We start from the raw sequence: 23561 nt of genomic DNA on the forward strand, positions 1-23561 counted from the left end.
GAGATGCTAAAAATCTAGTACCAGTTTCTTTGGACTGTTAGAAGAAAAAATTCCGTATGACTTGAAATAACCTTCAAATCAGGTCATTAAAGAAATCAGCATGGCAACAAATTAATGCTACTGTGCATATTCTGAGGAAGTTTAAAAAAATTACCTGAGATTAGAAAATACTCCGTGGGAGATCTGTTTTCCAATAAATGAAGTTTTACCTTAAGGAAAGGGTCAGAGTTATTCCTGGACACAAACTTTAAGAGCATGGATTTCAGGATTAGAGAGCTGTCTTAGGAATTTCCAAAGATGGAATGAGCTACTTTTGGAGCTTTTTGTCCCTAGAGGTCTCTAAGCCTAGACTGAATTACTACCCAGGTCTTGAACTACTGAACTCAAGCCATCCTCCCACCTCAACCCTTTAGAGTTCTATGATTACAGGCGTCAGCCACCGTGCCTGGCCTTATTTCCAGGATTGAGAGGAAGATCAAGTGTTATCATTGCTGGATTGTAGCTTTGTACAGTTTCACGCTGGTCATACAGTGTATGCCTGGTGAGTTGCGTATTAGCACCCTTTTAGTATTATCTTCTGTTATTGAAACTGATCCGTGAAGATCTAATTATATGTGGGGGTCAAGGATTGAATGAGTGGGTAGAAAATCTAACTTACTGCTTCTCTTGACCATGAGATTTTATCACTAGATTCTTACGATTTGATAAAGTTAATAAAGTGTAGTAAATTTTTCTTTTAAAACAACAAAGGTTTATTTCTTGCTGACACTGCATGTCCTTTGCCTGGAGGCTCTGTTCTCCATTGTCTGCATTTTGGGACCCAGCAACTGGAGGCCCACCCAAAGGCCTTGGCCTGCTGCTGATGGAGATGAAAGGCCCTTTCCCTCTGAGAAAGATGATGGCTATTCCCGTTGGAACTGCTAGCAAACAAAATTTAGCCAAAAAACCCCCAAAAGTACAAAGATATAGAAAAGAAGACACCAAACTGACATTATTTTTATTACTTTAAAGATAGAGACACATTTCTTAAAACATGAATGAATAGCTTAATAAATTTGACTTTATTACAGTTCAGAACTCTTGGTCATCGAAAGACACTATATTCGCAATACACACAAACCACCCAAGGATTCAGAATCTGGAATGAAAAACCAAGCTCCCACATGCCAGTAAAAACATACGATCCAATATAATTGTATTAATACAAAAGACTTGAATAGGCACATACAGATGAAGAACCCTAAATGTCAATAAAGATATGCAGGATACTTAACCTCATGTGTAATTAGAGAAAGTTAACCTTACCCCAGTGAGAATGGCTTTTATTTAAAAATCCCCAAAACAGTAGATGCTGGTGTGGATGCAGAGAAAGGAAGCCTTATACACTGTTAGTGGGACTGCAAATTAGTACAAACTCTATGGAAAATAGTATGGACATTTTTCAAAGTACTAAAAGTAGATTTACCATTCGATCCTAGCAATCCCACTACTGAGTATCTACCCAAAGGAAAAGAAGTAATTTTTATCAAAAAGAGACCTGCACCCGAATGTGTTTTGCAGCACAATTCATGATTGCAAAGATGTGGAATCAACCCAAGTGCCCATGAATTCATGAGTGGATTAACAAAATGTAGTATATGTATATACCATGGAGTCCTACTCAGCCATAAAAAGGATGAATTAATGCCATTTTTTTTTAGCCATTTGGAAAGAATTGGAGATCATCATCCTAAGTGAAGTATCTGAAGAATGGAAAAACAAATACCACATGTGTTCTCTAATAAATTGGAGCTAGCTGAGGGGCACACATGTGCACAGAAGGAAATAAAAGTCATTGAAAACCAACTGTGGGGCATGGGGTGGAGGAGAGGGGCAAAAACCTAACAGGTATAGTGAACACTATTCGGGTGATGGGCACACTTATGGCCCTGACTCAGAAGCTTTCCATGTAACGAAAACTTTGTACCCCCTTAATATTTTGAAATAAAAAAGAGGAAAGAAAATAATAGCAAAAAAAAAAAAGTCAAAGAAAAACACAGTGAAATATTACCTCACATTTGCTAGATTGGCCAAATTTTAAAAAACGTAAAATCCCAAATTTGAGCAAGGGCATTGAACAAGAGACAAAGATATAACTCTTCATGGCAAGGTAAATTTGTGCAGGTTATTTAGGAAACACTTTGGCACGACCACTTTACATTAAACATACACATTTTTTATGTCCCAGGAATTTCACTGTAAAATGCGCACCAAAGTCATTTACCAAAATTGCTCATAATAGCAAATCGGGAAGTAACTTAGATATCCATGAATATTAAATAAATTGTTATAGTCATACAATAGAAGACTATACGTCAGGGAGATGAATGAACAGCAAAACTGAAAATGAGTGATTTAAATGAAAAGAGCAAGTCACTGAAAACGTATGATAAAACATTTTATGTGATGTTCAAAAACAAGAAAAACTAAATATATTATTTAGGTAGACATTTATGTGATAAAACCATAAAGAAAGGCAAAGAATGGATAAGCTGAAAGAATTATGGGTTTTTCTGTAGAGGGAGAGAAACACAAAGGGAGGGACATTCTAAGGTAAAACAGCATTCTCCTAGTTTTATCATTTTTTAAATACTTCAATTGTATAATTTTTGGCTTTATTTTTAAAAAATTTTAATTGGCAAATAAATAGTAATTGTATATATTTATGGGATACACTGTTGATGTTTTGATATCTTTATATGCATCATAGAATGATTCCATCAGGTTAATGTATCTATTACCTCACAGACTTATTTTTTGTGGTGAGAATGTTTAAAATCTACTCTTTTAGCAATTTTGAAATATACAATTATTTATTTTTTGAGACAGAGTCTCACTTTGTTGCCTAGGCTAGAGTGGCGTGGCATCAGGCTAGCTCACAGCAACCTCAAACTCCTGGGCTCAAGAGATCCTCCTGCCTCAACCCTCCCGAGTAGCTGGGACTACAGGCATGCGCCACCATGCCGGGCTAATTTTTTTATATGTATGTTTTTTTTTAGTTGGCCAGTTAATTTCTTTCTATTTATAGTAGAGATGGGTTCTTGCTCTTGCTCAGGCTGGTTTCGAACTCCTGACCTTGAGCGATCAGCCCGCCTCGGCTTCCCAGAGTGCTAGGATTACAGGCGTGAGCCACCGCGCCTAGCCAAATATACAATTATTAAGTGTAGTTACTATACTATGCAATAGATCTCCAGAACTTAGTCTTCTTCTCTAACTGAAACTTTGTACCCTTTGAGTGACATCTTCCCGTAAGCCCCCGCTGGGCAGTTCTTTCAGCAAAGCATCAGCTACTAATTGTCCTTGCTTTATCATTATTATTTAAAGTATTAACATTTAAAAGTAAGTATTAAATGAAAACATATATTTTTTAATGTTTCTACATTAGCTAGTAATAGGCGGTGACTTCTTAACCTCTTCTGGCCTCAGTTTCTGCATCTGTAACAAGAGTTACAGTGAAAGATCACTAAGTGTTAGATACCTTTCAGCTCTAACATTCCACGATACTCTGAAATAAACATGGCTTAAATGGATGACAGTAGGTTCCATTTGGATGAATTCCTCTTTAGATAATGGATTTGGAAGGAATCCCAGAAATAGCTCCTTAAATCCACGACTCTGACATCACTGTCTTTCTTTAGCCATCAGCATTTCAAAGATTTAAGCCATTAATTTTAGATCTCTTACCTTCATCTCATACTATACTAACACAATAAAGGAGATACATTTCTTGTTAAGTCCCTGGAACTAATGTTTTTTCTGCTCATTTTACTATACACTTGCCACAGGTAAGGACCATGAGCCTAGTCTAGAACTATCCTTAATATAAACTTATAGGATTTCCATGAATAGAGGTTCTTTTAACTGGTAATCTAGATTACTCTTAAGAACTTTATATAATAGTGAAGGAGCACAAATATGTTGAAATAGATACTTTTTCCCCCAGAATAATTCTGCTTGTTTAAATTATAACTCTATTGGGGAGGAAAATGATAGGGGAGATTCAAATTGGAAAAATCTCTTTTAGGGTTCCCTCAAAACCTTTCCTGCCTTTCATAAGTAATATAAATGTATACTTCTCAAACTTTTCTATCCAACAAAGTACCCTCATGGCAGAAGAGAACACGTGTTTTTAAAGAGTATGGGGAGGTGCCTGTAGGAGCCCACTGAGAAGCAGATTTTAGGAAGCATTTTCTGTTTTTCCATAACATTCATACACATTGTGTATTATGTACCAGTATTTATTTTAAATTGAAACATTTAAAATAAATTACAGGTTAAATTATCCTCTTCCTACTTTCATGTTAAGTAAATCTTAATTAAAATTAAGATTTCAGTTAAATATACCACGTTCATCCTTTGGCTTTAAATTTCTGGCCACACGCCACAAGTAGCCTGTTATACTGGGGGATGGTCACGCTTAAAGCTCTGACTCGAGGGGGGACATGGGCAATATACGTAACCTTAACATTTGTGCCCCCATAATACGCTGAAATAATAAAAAACTATATATTGGCTTGGAATCCAGCAGACCTGGGTTTGTATCCTGGTTCTGCCCCTTTCTTGGAGTATCACACTCTATAATATGTTTTGCTTTCTCTGGGCATCAAATCCTTGCCTGGTTTCCTATTCTAATTCAATGTCTAATCACATTGAAAATTCCTTCAAACATATCTTTCACAGTGTAATGCTTTGCATATGTTGTACCGTGTCACCAGCATTAATATGATTCTGTCATTCTTCCATAGCCTCTTCTAATGTCAGCCCTTACACCAATCATTGTCCTTTTGTACCCTTAGAACTTTGTTTGTATCTGAGTTACAGCATTTATCCCGTGTTATTGTAATTTATCTGTTTTTATACCGACCTTTACCTTTCCCAGCTTCCCTGAGTATCCCTCTCTCTCACTAAGTCTACGTTGCTTTCTTGGTGCCTATATTGCCTTGAGGACATTTTATTTGTTTATCCACTCTAACAATTATGTATTGATTATTTGTTTTGGATCAGGTACCGCTACTCCAAGCACTTGCGATTCAGAGGTGGATAGCCATCTGTCACAGAGTTGATATTTCAAATGAAGCAAATAGGTTAACAAACAACCAACAAATAAGAAAAATGTCAGTAAGTAAAAAGTTCAGAGGGTATGAGATATTGACTAGATGGACAATTTAAATTGGGTGATCAGAAGAGCCATTACTGAAATTGTGATATTTAAGCTAGGCTTAAGATATTAAGTCTAAAGAAATAATCAGTTTTGAGATGTAAAAAGGAGGAGAACATCATTACAGGTAGATGGAATTGCTATTGCAAAGACCTAAGGAGGTCTTAAGATCAGAATAAATCAAGTGTGGACAAGGGGAAGAGTGGTACTAGAGAAGGCTATTGATAAAAGGTCATAAAGGAGACAGATCATAGAGGGATATTTAGCATTGTTAAATCCTCTTGATGAATTGCCCCATTATTATTTTATAGTGACCTTCTTTGTTTCTTTTACAGTTTTTGACTTACCTGTTTTGTCTGTTATAATTGTAGCAGTCTTTGCTTTCTTTTTCCATTTGCATGGAATATCTTTTTCCATTATTTCATTTTCAGTCTATGTGTGTCATTAAAGTTGAAATGAGTTTATTGTAAGCAGCATATAGTTGGGTCTTTAAAAAAAATCTTTTCAGCCATTCTGTGTTTTTTTATTATAGAATTTAATCCATTTGCATGCAAGGTAATTATTCATAAGTAACATTTTATTAATTGCTTTGTTCTTGTTTTGTAGATTCTTTGTTCCTTTGTTCCTCTTTTGCTGTCTTCCTTGTGATTGATGGTTTCTGTGTCAGTACACTTTGCTTTGATTCCTTTCTGTTTATCTCGATGTTTCTTTTCTAAAACCATCTGACAAGACATCACATTAAAGATTAATAACTAGGTTAAAGTCTTAGAATATGAGGCGAAATAGGGTGATGTTTATAGAGCTGATATGAGTCCATAAAAATAACTTTCTTATATACTCAATACTTGATTTCAGATCCTAATTCATAACATGTATTTCAAAATGTATTCAGTAATAATCCTAAAAGCCTAAATTGGGAATTTATCATCTGATAATAAAACATTGCAGATGGTAATGTGGTCATGTGTTTATTTTTTTGACAAACATTTATTTGGGACCTACTATTTGAATGTTCATTTGCTACATGATGATTAGTGTTTTCATATTTATAATAAACTTTAAAAAGATCAATATATTCTCCTAAGATATTAATTATAAACATAAAAATTATAAGTTCATAATGGAGGGAGCTGGTAGATACCACCTTAACCGAGTGATCAAGGTCAACACCATCATTTATGGTATTGACATCACGTACTCCCTGTGAGATGTACCAGGAATAGCACAATCACCACTGTGGTATTCTTGCCTAGACTATATAACTTCAATCTAATAATGAGAAAATGTCAGGCAAACCCAAATTGAAGGAGATTCTACTATATTATTGGGCAATACTTTCTAAAACTGTGAAGGTCATGAAAGCCAAGGAGAGACTGACAAACTACAGGTGAAGGAGACTGGATTAGATCCTGGAATAGAAAAAAAACATTGGTAGAAAAACTGGTATAATCTGAATATAATTTGTACATTTTTTATAGTATTCCTATGTTAATTTCTTTTGATTAATGTACCATGGTTATGTAAGATGATAATTGGGGAAGCTGAATGAAGTTTATGTGAGAATTCTCTATTTTTGCAACTTTTCCAGAAATCTAAAATTATTTAAAAAATTAAAGCAAATTACCAAAAAAAATACCAACAAGTTATTCTCATGAAGTTATTTTAATGTCTTCTTGGTAGGGACTCTTTCATGCTATCATCATTATCCTCTGTACTGCAGCTTTTCTTGAGGGAATCGCTTTTGTTTCCACATGTGTGATAAACAGAAGAATCCTTGCTCTATTCTTGTTAAAAATATCTTTCTTATGTACTTATTTATTGGCATATTGACTATTACTACTTATAATGCTTTGTTTCTTTTTATTAATATTTGTGGCATAACTTTCTTTTTTCTTACAGTTTCTCCAGCAGTTCTTTCAGTTTCCGTCATATTTAGGCCTCTGCATGTCTCCTACATGTTGCAGTCTCTGGACTTTACTCTCAGCCCTCTACTTTTCCTACTCATATCATCTCACTGCGTTTTCTTACGTAAGGACCACAATGTCATTATTTAACTACAAATGATGAATCTCAAATGCATCTTTAGCCCAGACCCATATAAATGTGCATGCATATGTGTAGTGTACATACATAGACATACATACACCCATATTCATGTATTCATCTCTACCAGTATTCTACATATTGGACCCTCCTCTATCCTCTCTTTTGAAAATTGGTGCTACCCTGCTGCCTAAACAAAAAAATTGGGAGTCACTTTTTCTTATACTGTCACTGCCTACCTTTCTTGCTTCCAGTTTTCAGTTGTTTGCCATGTTCTGTTGATTCTTCTTTCTGAATTGTTAGATTTATCTATTTTTAATTAGTCTCATTTCAGTGTCAATGACTTATGTTGAATAGCTGGTTTTATGTTCTTTTGGTTAGCCCCTCTTTCAAGCCTCCTCCATACATTGAGAATATTCTTTCTAAAAAGCAAATCTTGTGTCATTACCGTCACATTTCAGACGTAGTTCAAATCCCCAATCTAGCACACAAACCCTTTATCTTCTGGCATCTGTCTCTTTAATAGTTCTCCCAGTATCCTTGCCTCGGCCATTCTGTGCTGTTTGCTATTAGTTCTCTGAAAAGCTTCATGTTTTATTCTTCTAAACCTGCATTGAGTGTAATAGTTGCTTAATATATAGTGAATGAATGACAGTAAATTATGAGTAAATTAAAAAACAGTTATTGAACACTGACTTTATGCTAGGTAGTACTATATAATGCTTTCTCTCATATACTTTAACCTTCAAAATAACCGTATCATCACATGCTTTATTACGGCCAGTTTGCAGATTATAAACCCAAACTACAGAGAGGTTAGCTAAATAATTTGCTGAAAGCTTACACAGTAGCTGATAGAACCAGCATTTGTATCTCGGGAACCATAAAGATATCCATCCCTCTAGGAATAAATGAACAACAACAAAAATGAATATGTATACTTGTTCTTGTTTCTTCTGCTTTAACCAACCTGTCTCTCCATTTAACATTCCCCAACTCAGTCATGCTGTAAGACTCAACTCAGATATCCCTTTTCCAGGTTTTGACCTCCCATACTTCTATAAATTCCTCTTCTTTTAGCATTTTGGATTTGCACTGTACAATATTTGTGGTTTCTTTGGCTCCTTCTTGAGTTGTAGACTCTATAATGAGAAGGATCATGTTTTAAGTGTTTTTGTGTCTTACTATCTAATATATCATAGGCATTCAATATTATTAAAGAAATCAAGAGCTTCAGAGTGACTCCCTATTATAAGGACTATTCTTGAAAATGTTTTGACAATGGTAGTAGATGAAGAGTTTGTGAAATGTAATAGAAAATAATAGAATTCACTTAGGGGTAATACAAAAATTATAGGAATCAAGTGTTATTGCATATTAAATTGAATGATGTCTATAATTTTCAACTTGGAGTCACATAATGGTATAGTGTGTGGAAGTGAAAATTCTATAAGATCCTGAGCACACTCTGGATTTTGTACTGTGACCCAGTTTCCCTGACTTAATAAGATGTTGGCTAAAAGGAGTGGGTCAGAAGCCAAATATTTTCCTTTTATGTTAGCTGGAGATTTTGGAAGATTTTAAAAAGCTTTTAACATAAATAATAAATTGTTTTAAATTTCTACATTTTTCTATTAATCTTTCTCATGATAGCTACCCATGGTTATGTAGTCTATATGTAAGATCAACACATGTATTCCTAGTAATAAAGCTTCAACAGCTTTGGAGTATTAGGGAAACATTTGACACATGAATGGATGGGAGATGCTAAGTGCATCAAGCACATATTTCATAACATGAAAAAAGAATAAAAACACAATGTGACATAGGAGAGAGATGGAGACTTACTGGCAGATGAAAAAGTTCAAGTGGAGAGTGCTTATCCGGGGCAAAGGATACATTTTTCAGCATCTTTTGTTAACTGATTTCAAGTAGTCGCCTAAACAGTGTTTCATAGTGTGATCATAACCTACCTGATCCGACTTACCCAGAGAGCCATGTGCGTTCTCTCGTCTCACCTTCCAAATTGCTGATTCAGGAGGTCTGGATTAAAGTCCAGGAATACACATTATTAATGAAATAACAAAAAATAGGAACACTAAAATTTTAGAAACACTCATTCAGGTATTCTTTATTCATTCCTTCATTCATCAGTATAATTCGAGAACAGGCACATCTCAGAGACGTTATGGGTTTGGTCGCAATAAAGTGAATGTTGCAACAAAGTGAGTCACATGGATTTTTTTGGTTTCCCACTGCATATAAAAGTCTATAAAGTGAGCAAAAGCATTAACTCTAAGCAACATTGTACATACCTTAATTAAAAATACTTGATTGCCAAAAAATGCTAATGATCATCTGAGCCTTCAGCAAGGTGTAATGTTTTTTTTTTTTTTTTGAGACAGAGTCTCACTTTGTTGTCCAGGCTAGAGTGAGTGCCGTGGCGTCAGCCTAGCTCACAGCAACCTCAAACTCCTGGGCTTGAGTGATCCTTCTGCCTCAGCCTCCCGAGTAGCTGGGACTACAGGCATGTGCCACCATGCCCGGCTAATTTTTTTTTATATATATATCAGTTGGCCAATTAATTTCTTTCTATTTATAGTAGAGACGGGGTCTCGCTCTTGCTCAGGCTGGTTTTGAACTCCTGACCTTGAGCAATCCGCCCGCCTCGGCCTCCCAAGAGCTAGGATTACAGGCGTGAGCCACAGCAGGTGTAATGTTTTTGCTGGTGGAGAGTCTGGCCTCAGTGTTGGTGGCCGCTGACTAGTCAGGGTGGTGTATCCTTGAAGGTAGAAGTGTTGTCTGTTACTGTTACTTTGTTGTTCATTCTAGTAATAAGTTGTACTAAATAGGCTCTTCATACTCTTCAGAAGTGTGTTCCTGTTCATTGTGCCATGGTAATCTACTGTAGTAGACTAGAGCCTTACAGTCATCTGATTACCTAATCTTTGAAATGGCATAAAAATAACAATTTATTTCTATTCTTTCAAATACTTAATTTTCTAGGTTTGAGCTCTGAACTGACCTACCCTATTCCACTTGTTACAGCATTTTGTGTTTATATGTAGCTGTTAACTGAATGCTTTGCATTTAGCAGGTGTCTATAAATATCTGTTGATTTAATTTATTGTAACACTTTAATATAGTTTCCACTAACCTGTCAAGGTTTACTGAGCATTTATAAGAAGCAATATTTAAATTAGACTGTTTATTAAATTTTTAGCCCAGAGCATTCATAGAAAGTCAAATTTAAAGATTCATTAAAAATTAATATATTTTTAAAAGCAATTTTTTATTGTATTTAAATTTTTTCTTTGAATTGCTGAAGACTTCTGATTGATTTTTTAAAAAAACTATATTTTTCTCTAGCTCTTAGACTTTAATTTGATTAGAGTAGTTATCTAATCTTTGTACCTAAGAAGGGTTCCTAACATGAGAGAAATTTTTGGGATATGGTAATTTTTTCTCCAGGCTGAAGGAGGAATTTGGGTGTTTAGATTTGTTTACTGTGTTTTAGTGCCTCTGCTGCTTTGTGTCAGTAGCAGGACTGCCTGGTTAGCACAGAAACAGTGCTCTGTCTGCTAACTTCAGCTCGGCAGAGAATTGCACCTCTGACCGCATCTCCCCAGCACAATCTTTTTTATGAGCTTTTTTTTAAAAGAAAATATTTAAAAAATTATATTCAAAGCTTGAAATTCAATTATTATCTTGAGAGTTTTGATGGATTAATTGCAGGTATATATTTGTATAACATATGTCTAGACCAGTAAGGGCATTAATACACCCATAATGGCCTAGTCCACTATAGGATTTTTAGATTAAATTTTGGAAATACATTTACTGGTGAATAAAGAACTGTAAAAAGCATATAATTTATCTCTTATAGGACAGATACATTCCTACCCATTTACTAGCCAGTATATTCAGGTTTAATCTATGAATCTGATCAGAACATATTCTTTATATTTTTTGGAAAGAAGCTTGACATAGAGTCAATTCTTTGTTATGCTGCATTCTTGAAACACCCATTTTGTATATAATTTTGTTTTAAAAATCAATTTAAAAGGTGAATGTTCATTTTAATGTAATAGTATTGCTTACTGCAGTATGGTTAAAGCAATAGATAATTTATTTAAATTGACCCAATCTCTTATTAAGATGGCTATTTGAAGATAAAAATGCTTTGAAAAACCTTAATAATATTAGTATAAAAGGAGAAGCCAGAATACTTTTGCTGCTTGAAAACATTTATCTTATAATCTCTCACACTGCTTTAACATTATGTCAAATGGATTAATAAAATCTGGTTCTTGTAATTGTTGATGATTTAGAGGGAATAATACTGATCTTGAGAATTATATATATTTTTAATTTATCTTGAGAATTCTATATATTCCTATTTAAATCAATTTTACCTATTTATAATTTATAATAAACTTAAAGAATCCATTCTATGGACTTATAGCTACTAATTTTTGTTAGATATCCAATTATGTTGTGTATGTTTGGTTGTGATTAGCATTTATAGATTTTAATTTTTTCTTTTAGAATAAAAAGAGAAAAAGATTTATTAAAAGCATCATCTTAAAGCAAATTTTTAAATTCCCTTAAAAATCTGCTTGCAGCCCAATTTTGTGTTGTATCTGTATCACTTTTATTGTTAATAATGTTATTTGTCATTACTTGCAATAACATTCTTCCAAAACTTATGTCTTCTGCTACTTAAAGATAAGTGTTTACTGAATGGTATCCGTAACTATGAATGGAGCAACATTTATGGCTCATTACATTAATAATAGAGTTCACATTATAGTTGTTTAAGGGAGAGAAAATGTTTTTTTAGTTCAAAATTATTTCTATTCAGGAGTAGCTAAAAACGTTCTTATCTCTTTCACTTTGCAATGCTCCAGAGTTACTAGAGTGTTACAGCCATGAACCAACTCCACTTGGGGAGGAAAAAAGCTGTTATTGAATAAAAAGTAGAAAAAGGTGTTTGGAGAACTGTTAACATTCTGCATTTGTCTCCATTAATACCTATTTTTAGTTTATTTAGTGTCTATATTTGTGTGTGTGTACACAAAATCAGTCTTTTAAGAACAAACATTTTAATTCTATGTACATTGGTAAGTGTCTGACTGTCGCTGACAGGATTGTTTACAAAGTCAGTGATAACACTTGTCATTTTTACCAGGTGAATAATTTCTCTTGGCTCAAATCACTAGTTTAGTAACACAAAGAAGTTACTCATGCTCAAAAATGCAGAATCTGTAAATAGTTTGGGGATTTATCTCTTTTTAGACTTGAACTATTCCACTCATTTCTAAAATGAGTGGATTATTTCCAATAGACACAAAAATGAAAACCTTTTACAGTCTTGTAGTCTTAATCTTCTAGAGCAAATTAAGTCCTTTAAAAGGGTGTCTTAGTTTGTTTTACTTGTCAGTAATGTAATACTTTAAATTTATCATTTTGCTTTCAGCTCATTTTTTTTAAAAAAATGATACTTAATCTATCAAATTTAGATCACTTTCATTTGATTTATAATGCTGTGGTTGAAAATGTGTGCAAATCAAATTTTGCATGCATTTTAAACTGCCTTGTTTTCAAATTACCATTTATTATGTTAATATGTAGCAAAGACATTAACATAAGTTACTAGCTTTGATCTCAAGATAGAATGAAATGAATTGATCCTATATATTATAATTATTTAACTTTAAAACCAGGTAAAAGTATATGATCTTTAGCACTTTTTCTGTGTCCTTCAGTCTTTCAGCAACATTTATTCAGTTCAAACTGTATGTTAGGCATCTTGCCAGGCATTTAAGATGCATATACGAGAAAGATGCTGATCCTTCCCCAGGAAGCTCAAAAATTGATAGAGATGGAAAAGGTTGAGATAGTAGAATTATTTAGTATTTATTCTGTATCTACAGTATTGACACTTTTTATTATTTTAATTAGCTTTCATGAAACCCACCCATTAAGGCATTTTATTATTCCCATTTTTCAGAAGGGGAAACAGAGTCTTACAGATCATAAAATCTAGTAAGTGGCAGAGTTGTAATTCAGGCCTTTTATACTCCACATTCCATGTTCATTTATACTACACAAAACCTGCATGCCAAGAATGAGGATGCAAAAATGGATAATATGTATGTCTCTGGCCTCAAAGAGTTCTAAGTTTTGTGAGAGTAACTCATGCTCCAAAGAAAGCCAAGACTTTGTTCTTTTAGGCTGTCTTTATTTGAACCCATCTTACCCCATTTTTTTCACAAAAGTATTCTATGATAATAAAAAGGTGGTTAAACCATATTTTAAACAGGAATCTGTAGATTTTTTCTTAATTTTGGTCTGCAAGAGATTTTTGTCTCAAAGTCTTACAGTATAACTGATATAACTTACTCTGCTATTAATTATCTTCAATTACTGCCTGAGGAATACTATATTGCCCTATGCAACTCCTCCCAATGAGTTTTGACCATAAGCCATTCAAATAGGAAACCTGGGAAGAGTGTGAGATGATTTTTTTTTAAAGTCAAGCTGTTTTATTTTAATTCAGTTAAAATTTAAATTTCTAGGATAAAATAATTATGGTCAGGATTAATTTTAGGATGAAACAACATTTTGTGTTAATCCTCATATCTTCAAGTCTACTCTGCAAAAAGCATGTAAATCCTTCCTCTGTTACCCCCTGCCTCTTATGGAAGGGAGCCTTAAGGTATTTCACTTTCATTATAAATGCAGTAACCTCAGCACATCAAATTTCAGACATCACAAATCAACAAAATAAAAAGTTAGCAACTACCAGTAATGCATATACATATAAAATATATCATAGATTTTTACCTGGGGTTGGTCATGTAAAAATACCTGGGGATATTTTTTAAATGCAACATCAGTACCTGGAGATTCTGATATGCCGTGTGCGGGAACAGGTTAGGGATAGGGTGGAATAGGTAATGGAAGGGACTCTCCAGGGTATCTGCATTTCTGCGTTTTGGAAAAGATCTTCAGGTGCTTTTCATAGCTTCTATTTCCCACTGCAGTGTCTTTTTTAATAGCACTGAAAAATATTGTTTAAAATAACCTTATGTATGTCAAGTCAATATGTGTTTACCTAAGTTGTATTTAAATTAATAATCATAATTCTGATCAGTCAACACATATGTCAGGAACTTATGAAAGCTGTGTTTATTGTATTGTTCAATGGTTAGAATTGTGTGGCGCTCTTATGGTTTAGAACATAATTGTTTAGACTAGGAGCGTTATTTTATTGAGTGAATTTAATATTAATCTCAAAAATGATAACATCTAACATTTCTTTGATACTTTCTGAGTTAGAGACTGCTAAGCACATGGTCTGGGTTAATCTAATTTAATGTTTGCAGCAACACCATGAGGTAGGTTCTGGGGAAACTGAGGACACAGCCCCCTGGGCAAATGGCTTGGCAAGATAGCAATGCCTCTGTGCAAAGCCCTGTGTAGAGGTTGTGCGTTGAGCAACCTGTCCAGAACCTGTGATCCTCACTACTGCACTTTGCTATTTCTTGTTAACAAAGTTAGCCTGTCCTGTACATTTCTGGCTTAATTAGCTGCTGTTTACTGAACACCACCTTCTTTCCATTGTTTGAGAATTTTATTATATGTGTGTATATGTATATCATATTAATATAATTTATATTCAAGGGTATGCTATTTTTTATGTCAGTAAAAATTTAGTCTTATGAAATAAATGAAAAATTAAAACATTTGACACTTCTTGATTTCAGTTTATTGATGGTCGACTGGCAAAGCTAAATGCAGGAAGAGGTTTCTCTGATGTATTTGAAGAAGAGATCACTTCAGGGGGCTTTTGTGGAGGTAAAGACTAGTTACAATATGATTATCCAGTTTCTGAAAAACAATTATTTTGATTTTTGCACTTGTGTCTGATAAAATTGATAAACAACTAATTATTTTCTCCTAAATATATAATGTCCTAAATACATTTTTCACCTCATAAGAGCTATGTATGGTATTAACTTATTTTACCTGATATGTTATTCAAGGCATTAAGATGGTCTCATGAATCGGTAGCTGTTTGCCCAGATAATCTCTTAGTATCACTGGAAATAAATAACAGAAATCCAGTTAGTTTATATCTTCCAGCCTTTCTTCCTGACCAATAGTAGTCTCTGCTGGAAAACTACTAGTGGGGCTGGACACAGTGGCTCACATCTATAACTCTAGCACTTTGGGAGGCTGAGATAGAAGGATTGCTTGAGGCCCGAAGTTCGAGACCAGCCTGAGCAAAATAGTGAGACCACCACCCCCTCATCTCTACAAAAAAATAGGAAAATTAGCCGAGTATGGTGGTGCAGGCCTGTAGTCCCAGCTACTCAGGAGGCTGAAGCAGGAGGATCACTTGAGCCCAGGAGCTGGAGGTTGCAGTGAGCTGTGATGATGATGCAACTGCACTCTAGCCTGGCTGACAGAGCAAGACTCTCAGAAAAAGAAAAAGAAAAAAAGAAATTACTAGTGATGGCTAGTACTGAATATGAATTTGAGAACTGAGATTATGAATGAAATAGTAGATTGTGATACAATCTGAAAAGAAAGGTTTGGACACAACTCCTTTTATGTTTTTAAGTATATCATATAGAAGTCCTTACCTTTTTTACTTTGCAAACCACTGCAGTATTAAGAAGGTTTTCAGTTTACCATTCCATAAATATAATTAATCCATCTAATGTAAACATTCAAACAATGTTATAATTTTCTAGGCAGTTAATTATTTGTGAACTGATACTTTTATGCTCCATTGTTCTAGTGTTTAGTCCTGACTTGCAGAGAATTTTGCTTGAGTTCTTGAAATGTCCCATTCATTCATTCATTCATTCATTCATTCATTCATTCAGTATTTGCTGAGTGCTTACTATGTACTAGGCACTGATCTAGATACTGTGTGAACTAAAAGTCCTCACCCTCTATATCTTGCTATGTTCATTTTTGATGTGGTATAATAGTAATTTCTTTTTCTTTGTAGCTTTGTTTTGAGAAAAGAGTTTTGGTCTATCTGTGAATAAATAGTTGCTAGAATTTGAGAAATAAAACATGAAGAGAAAAGTGATAAGTACTTATCAATAAATTTCACAAAATTTAATTTTATTATTAAGATTTATGTTCACACCATGAAAATACAGAAATCATTGAGATAATTTGTTCATAAAGAGAGATACAAATGAACTTAGCATTGTAGATCTTTATCTGATATAAGTGCAGCATTTCATTGGAAGCATTTGCTAGGGGAGTTAGTTTACTTGACTCAACAAGTAAGCTGAAAGTGGAATCAATTCAGCTTCTTGCTTTCCTCAGCTCATGGGTAAAAATTTAGCTTCAGTGGAACTTGCGTGTTAAAATAACACCTTTTTACTTCTCAATGCAGACAAGCAAAATATTGTCAGCTTGTGGACAAATTGCTTGAGGCATCTATTCAGTATTTAGGTAGCTGCTATCTCATTATCTTTATGACCCGTGGGGCTGGTAGCTTTTATAGAATTGAAAGTGACATTTTGTGACAATAAGGGGGATAAAACTATGATCCTTTCATACAGTTAAATTGTGTAGTCATAACCATTGGTCCAGATACTCATGCGTTAGAATAGAGGTAGGTGGCTTTTCTGGTGGGAGGGGTCACTAAAATTCTTCACTAAAGGTCTTACTGTTTAAAAAAGAATGGGGAGGGGGTGTGATTACTGGTTAGCATGTGACTTAGAGATGGCTACATTCAGAGCACCACAACTGGATGCCAACTGCTTTGTTGCTCTTTATCAAAATGGAAAGGTTTTGAATTCTCATTTCCTTAAAATGAAAGATTAGAATAATATTAATGTATTAACTTCATATATGAATGAAGAAAAACTGGTTGTCTATTCTTAAAAGTGCTGACTACTCTGTTCCTAAGAATTAGAGCAATTCATTAGTTCTTACAATGCCAGTGCTTCTTTTACAACATTGCAGATAAAATTTGCCTATTAAAATCCTGGAAATACTAGTTTTTGATAGGTTTTCACTTCTGGATTTGTTTTTGATCAACTATTCCTGGCATCTCATTTTTATATATTCCAGGGAACCCGAGGTCCTATCAGCAGTGGGTGCATACAGTCAAGGTAATGATAAGCCTTCAAAGTTTCCTCTTTCGCTCTCACATGTGGAGAACTGTTCAGTAAAAGTACGCTATTGATACTTACGCTGTTTATTTGCAATATTGGAAATGTTTGTATATTGTGTTGCATTCAAAATATTTTTAGTTTATGTTTCTAGTTTGTTGATATTCACAAAGATAATTTTAAAATAGAAACTTTTTCCCCCAGAGATAAATGGTTTCTTTTGAAAAGCAAGATTTCACTGTCACCCTACATTACATTCCAGAGCAAGGAATTAGGTGGGGTAGTAAGATTTGATGAGAATTTTAAAATCTTTCACAGATTGAGGCTTTATTGCCCAACATTAAAACAGTTGATAAACACTGTATTTCTTCTGACTTCATTTCCTCTTCAAAAAAAAAAAAAAAAAAAAAAAGAGAAAAAAATATAAAAAAAACAAAAAAACCCCACTGTATTTCATTTCTTTTAAGCTTTAAGTATATACATATTCCTGGTCATATTATTCAAGTCTGCCTAAATTTTAAGAAATGATTTTTAAGTGGTGTATTACACTCACTAAAAGAACAGAGTAGGATGTTTATAATTTGTTTGAAATTATTATAGTATATAAAAACTTGAAAACACTAAACATGACATAATTTTTATGTGTCTTTAAGTTGTGCATAAAGCTCTTTTCTATACCACTAATAATGCTTGTTTTTAGGACATTCTGGGGAAGAGATTTGGGGAATGAGTTTTTGTTTCTCTTTTGTAGAAAGGAGGCGCACTGTTCAACACAGCAGTGACCAAAGCCACTCCTGCTGTACGGACAGCGTATAAATTTGTAAGTTTTTATTTGATATTTAACATTTTCCTAGATGATAAACATGTAAATTTAGAATATTTTCTACTGTTCTTCTAGATAAGCTTTTAGAAAAGCTTAGGGTTAATAATGACCAAAGCAAATTAAGTTATTAAAATTATAACAGTGCACAGAAAGGGTATTTCCTTTATAATTGTAAAAATGATTCTTTATTTTATTTCAAAGCTATCAGCAAAATCGTGTAGCAAATTGAAACAGTCCATAATGAAGAATACCATTTTTTTAAATTTGATTCTTTCATTCAACAATATGTTTTAAATTCTTGTTGAATACTTGAGGCTCAAGTAGAAAAAAAATAGAAAAATATAGCAAAATCTTTTTCCTCAAAGATATATTGGCTCTCCATAATTAATATTCTTCATGGCATATAGTAAAATAATAACAGGAACACTAGCAACAGCAAGTAAATAATAAAATAAAAATCTCTTTAATATTACAACTAAGCCCCTTCAAAACCCAGCCCCTCCTACGTCCTGTTCCTTTTCCTCTCGTTTCCCCAAACCTCCTGTATCTGAAGGTCCGCAGCTGCTCCTCCTTTCATGAATGTGAAACGTTCCCTTCTGCCCTTCCGTTCTCACTCAAGCTACTCCTACAACTTGGGGTGTCCATTTGCTGGCCTTTATTCCCCTTGCGAACACCAGTTCATTTTTATAGGGTTTAGGTCAGGCAGTATTTCCCCTGAAAAAAAATTTTCTAACCCTACACAGAAAGAGTTTGTGTCCCTATTTTTGCGTGTCCGTAGGGTCTGCAGGACACTACAGCACTTGTTTTGTCTTTCTGTGTGTTTGTCTCTAATATTAGACCAGCAGCTTCTCGCGAGAGAAGCTAGTGTGTTGGTATTCAATAAAGTTTTATTTTTAATTCAATGGGTCATGTATTTTATATTTCTAAAAATATTTAGGGCAATGGTTTTGATTTTGTAAGAATTTATCTTCAAAAGCCTTCTCAGCAAATGAATTGATATGATTGAATTAATAATAAAATAATATAGTTTTAATAAAAGTTTAGAAATCATATTCTTTTCTTGACTTACAATTGCAATATAAATGTAGCCACCCATTCTGTTTAAAAAACCTATTTCAAAGATTACATTTGATAGCAGGGTTGATTCAAAATCATAGTACCAAAATTCTGAACCATTTGAAGCCTAATGTGAAGCAAAAGCAAGAGGTCATCATTTTGCCTTAGACACATCAGCCTCTGCCTTTTGTTTGGTTTTCCCATGTCTTTGCTGGAAGACTTCTCTGGTGGTGTGATTTAATTACAGTGTTTAAAGAGATTTTCTTCACAATAAAATAGCACATAGCAGCCCTGTGAAAAAACAAACTAATGTTGAGCCTCATTTCTCATATCTAAATGGGTATCATCGAAGATTCTAAAAGTGATTTCGTAGTCAACAGCTCCTCGTTTTTTTTCTTGAGTGAGCACTTGAAGTTTTCCTTTAGGCTTAGAGAAGGTGTATTGTTTTGCCAAATATGTGTTTTTCTCCTTAATTTCACTCATATCTTTCATAAAAGTTCAATGATGAAGCAAACATGCTCAAAACCTTATTTATTATTTAAAAATTTGTCCTTTCAATTGGTAAGAGTATTTTATTTCTAATACTTCTTTGCAAGGTGGTAAAATCTTTCCAAATTAAAAGGTCTGCTCTTTGGAGGATTATTCCCTAAATTAATTTCAGGCAAATTAAGGTCCCTAGAATATACACAATCTTTTTTATCATTTATTTTGTGATCATGTCATATGTGAATCAGAAGGTTTGTTGCAGGCAAATAAGTGATTCTGTGACCTTCATAGTTGTACCAAAAAGTGATCTTTCCAGATTGCTTGTGTTCTGAAATCTGTATACTGAAATTCCTTCTTTGACTTCAAATCGCTATGAAGAAAACCCCCAATTTCTGTTGCGTGGGTATAACAGAATTTATTCACCTTGGTTTTCATAGATAGTACATTTTTCAAACATGAGATCTATTTCATTCATTCAACAAACTATCTGAGCACCTGTCATGCGGTAGGGCTTGTGCCTGTCACTGGAGTGAGAGCAGAGAGTGTGGCAGGAGTTGTGTGAGTTAAGAGGGGCTGTCCCTGCTCTGTTTTTGTGTCCCTGTCGCTTTGCTCTGTGCTTTGACCACACTGGAAAAATACCGAATACATGTATTTGTCAAAGCAAATGATTTGTCCTGTACTTGCATAACGTTTTTCTGTGCTTATTTCTTTGCTTAATTTTTTTTATAGTTTCTATGCTTACGCTTTTCCATAGCGTAAGCATAGAGCCACAAAGAACACTAGAGTTAACACACACCTTTCTTAGAAACCAGCAAAGCGAATTGTATGTTTTGTTTGTCTAAAAGTTTCTTTGGTCCTCTTTCTTGTCAGGTCTTTGCATTTTAAATTACTAGTCAGAGCCATTTGCTCTGCGCATTTCTGCAGAGAATGCTTGTATATTAAGTTTCAACCTGGTAAGTTGAAAAGCAGAGAGAGAACCTATATCCCCTCTTCCAGGGAATTTTAAAGAGGTCAAAGGAGGAGATCGGGCAACAGACATTTAAATGAGTCAGAGCATGAATTACAGAACCATGAAAGGGACCGACACTAGTTTCAACTTTGTACACTAAGGAGCGTTTGAAAAGATTAGTGTGGTCAGGTGGATTAGAGGATATTTAGATAAACTAGACTATAGTCTAATGTGAGCAAAGCAAAGATGGGCACAAATTCTAGGGGATGGAAACAGAAGCATTTTTTCTTGGCAATTATATATTTTTACCTAATGGAAATATAGGATTAATATAGAACCCTTTAAATAGATTTAGTGGCTTTACAAATACAACAGTGTACAAATGTTTTATTGACTCTAAAGAACCATGGCATATAATTTCATGTTATTTGGCTTTTCAGATTATCTTTTATCATGTGTGCAATATGTTTTGATTTTGCCTTGTTTACAACAAAGAAATAATTGTTCATTTCAAGGCATTTCCAGTAGTTTTTCTATGCCAAATAACTGTGCTGAGTAATGCAGATATTAACTGGAAAGAAATTAAGATCCCTCCCTTCAAGGAACTTGGGAAAGACATGTATTTGCTCTTTCCAGAAGCAACTTGGGGGAAAGCAGGATGAGTTAGTAGGAGCAAGGGTTTTGGCACTGGAGTCATAAGTCTGCATGACCTCAGTCTCTATGTCTCTAGAATGAGGTCACAAATGTTTCTTTTTGGCGAGACCTAAATTCAGTGGATGTCTTTTTAAAACCTTAGTTCCTCTTTTCCCTTTGAGAAGAGAGGAAATTAGACTTTATAATTAAACAGACCTCGGCTAGGAGGACTTACCCGCCCCCTCAGTTACTTTCCTTGTTTGTGAAGCGTGATAATACTAGTGCTCATCTCCCAGAGTTGTCATGATGACTAAATGAGATAATGCATGCCAAGCGCCCAGAGCACAGTCATGTATTCAGTAAACACAAAATAAATGTGAATTCCTTTTCTCTGCTTTTCACTGTGGCCACTGCGAGTGGGAATTCCAGCGGCACAAAGGCCGAAGCTTTTGTGAAAGCCCTGGTTGCCTTTGGTTCAGCTTCACCCCAGAGAAGCACAGCAGGACCCGAGAGGCTCGGGGTGCTGGAGCCGGATTCCTGGCGAGACATAAGGATAACTTGTAAATTGTTAAATGACTCTTAATTTTTGCCAGAAAGACCATGTATGAAGTAGCCATTCCGTCAAGATGGCTCTGCTAATAAAAATCTGTATCTGCCTATAAAAGTGCTTCAATAAAGCTCCGTGAAGTTGCCTGAGCTTCCTAATGTTCAAACATTTGCCCAAATAAACAATGCTGGATGGACTTTCTCCCCCTCCAGTTTGTCACAATTTTAAATTAAAATTAGGCATTAGTAACCTGGTGGATTCCCTTCATGTCCTTTATAGTTTAGAAGGCAAAATAGGCTAAGTGTTAGCCTTCATATATTTGTATGCAAGTAACAGACTGTGTTTTTACCAGCTAATTTAGGTATAATAAAATAGTGAGTGGTATGGTATCCCTGAAAATAGAGTTTTAGATTATAATCTGTTTTTTCTAAATAATATGAATAGTTAGACATTTTCATTAAATGTGATCTTGTGTGCTTATTCTTTAAATGGTAGTAAAATCATGCTGAGCCAGACACATTTATTATCATTTTCCAGGCAAAAAGTCATGCAAAGCTGGGACTGAAGGAAGTGAGGAGTAAGTTAAAACACAAGGTGTGTTATATTCTTTCTTCCTGTTCTACCTTGATTCCTGTGTATTAGTTTGAAGTTTATACTTTACAAATCCCATGAGATTTATGTTTTCAATGACTTTTGAAATATACTTAGCCCTTTGTTCCAGAATGTATTTTTTATAACAAGCCCTCTGGCAACTCTCTGCCATTCTATATGCATCCACTGCATAATCTCCTTATTGTTTGCATATTTTATCACAGAACTGTGGAGATCTTCAAAGATGGTTTAACAGGATGTATGTTTTCATAAAGTTGATTGCCTTGATATCACAATTGAAGTTCTTACTTCAAGCTGAGAATTTTTTTTAAAGATACCTTTGGTGTAGAATTAAGCCAGGAATGCCATCGTTTGGTTTTATAGGCTCTTTCTAATAGTAGTTACTTTAAATTGAAGAATGTTCTTAATTTATGAAAGATTATATATGAGGATTTGTGTTGGAAGCTATGAATAATGCAAGTATATGAATATTTATGTGTATATATGTATGTATATGATTTGATTATGTATTACATCTTTGCAGATTTTATCAATTATTCTTACAATTTTTACCTTTAGAGAACACATGCTACTTAAAACTTCCAGGGTAGTGATAGAGCAAATTGTCCTCATATAAACTTCATTCAAATTATTCAAGATATAAGAATTATTTTGGAAATTATTCATATTATTGAAAAATACATTTTCTTCCTAATAGATTCTTTAAACTTACAGCAGAAGTGTTATTTTGTTATTAGCATGTATATCAGATACTTTATTAATCCAATAATTTTCATAATAAAAGGAGCACTTTAAAATAACTATATGTTTTTTCATATGTAGGAAAATGAAGAAGATTATGGGACCTGCTCTGGTTCTGTGCAGTACACCCCAGTCTACATGCTGCATAATGAAAAGGGAGGAAACGAAAAGCTCAGGCTTGCCCAGGTAACGCTCTTCACCTTCTGAGCCTCCATTGTCTCAAATTGTGTGATTCCCATGAATTCTTCAAGAACAGTTTTGGAACCATTAATTTTTTACATGTGATAAGAAAACTCTCAGTATTGATCAAGGAAAGTAGTAGG

The 23561-nt window shown here is 34.2% G+C and overlaps 1 protein-coding gene across 5 annotated transcripts in view; it reads left to right on the forward strand.

Moving 5' to 3' along the window:
• DENND1B (DENN domain containing 1B) overlaps positions 1–23561 on the forward strand; it is a 183764-nt gene that overhangs the window by 136221 nt on the left and 23982 nt on the right. For all 5 annotated transcript variants that reach the window (XR_012914500.1, XM_075996989.1, XM_012744347.3 and 2 more), the window contains 5 exons: positions 15013–15103; positions 17351–17391; positions 18143–18211; positions 22423–22479; positions 23320–23424. Coding sequence is in view for 4 of the 5 variants with exons in the window: in XM_075996989.1 (XP_075853104.1) it covers positions 15013–15103; positions 17351–17391; positions 18143–18211; positions 22423–22479; positions 23320–23424 (363 nt within the window). In the remaining variant the exon portion in view is untranslated. The remainder of the gene's footprint in view (positions 1–15012; positions 15104–17350; positions 17392–18142; positions 18212–22422; positions 22480–23319; positions 23425–23561) is intronic.

This window comes from Microcebus murinus, chromosome 23 (assembly GCF_040939455.1).
Source record: "Microcebus murinus isolate Inina chromosome 23, M.murinus_Inina_mat1.0, whole genome shotgun sequence".
Lineage (NCBI taxonomy): Eukaryota > Metazoa > Chordata > Mammalia > Primates > Cheirogaleidae > Microcebus > Microcebus murinus.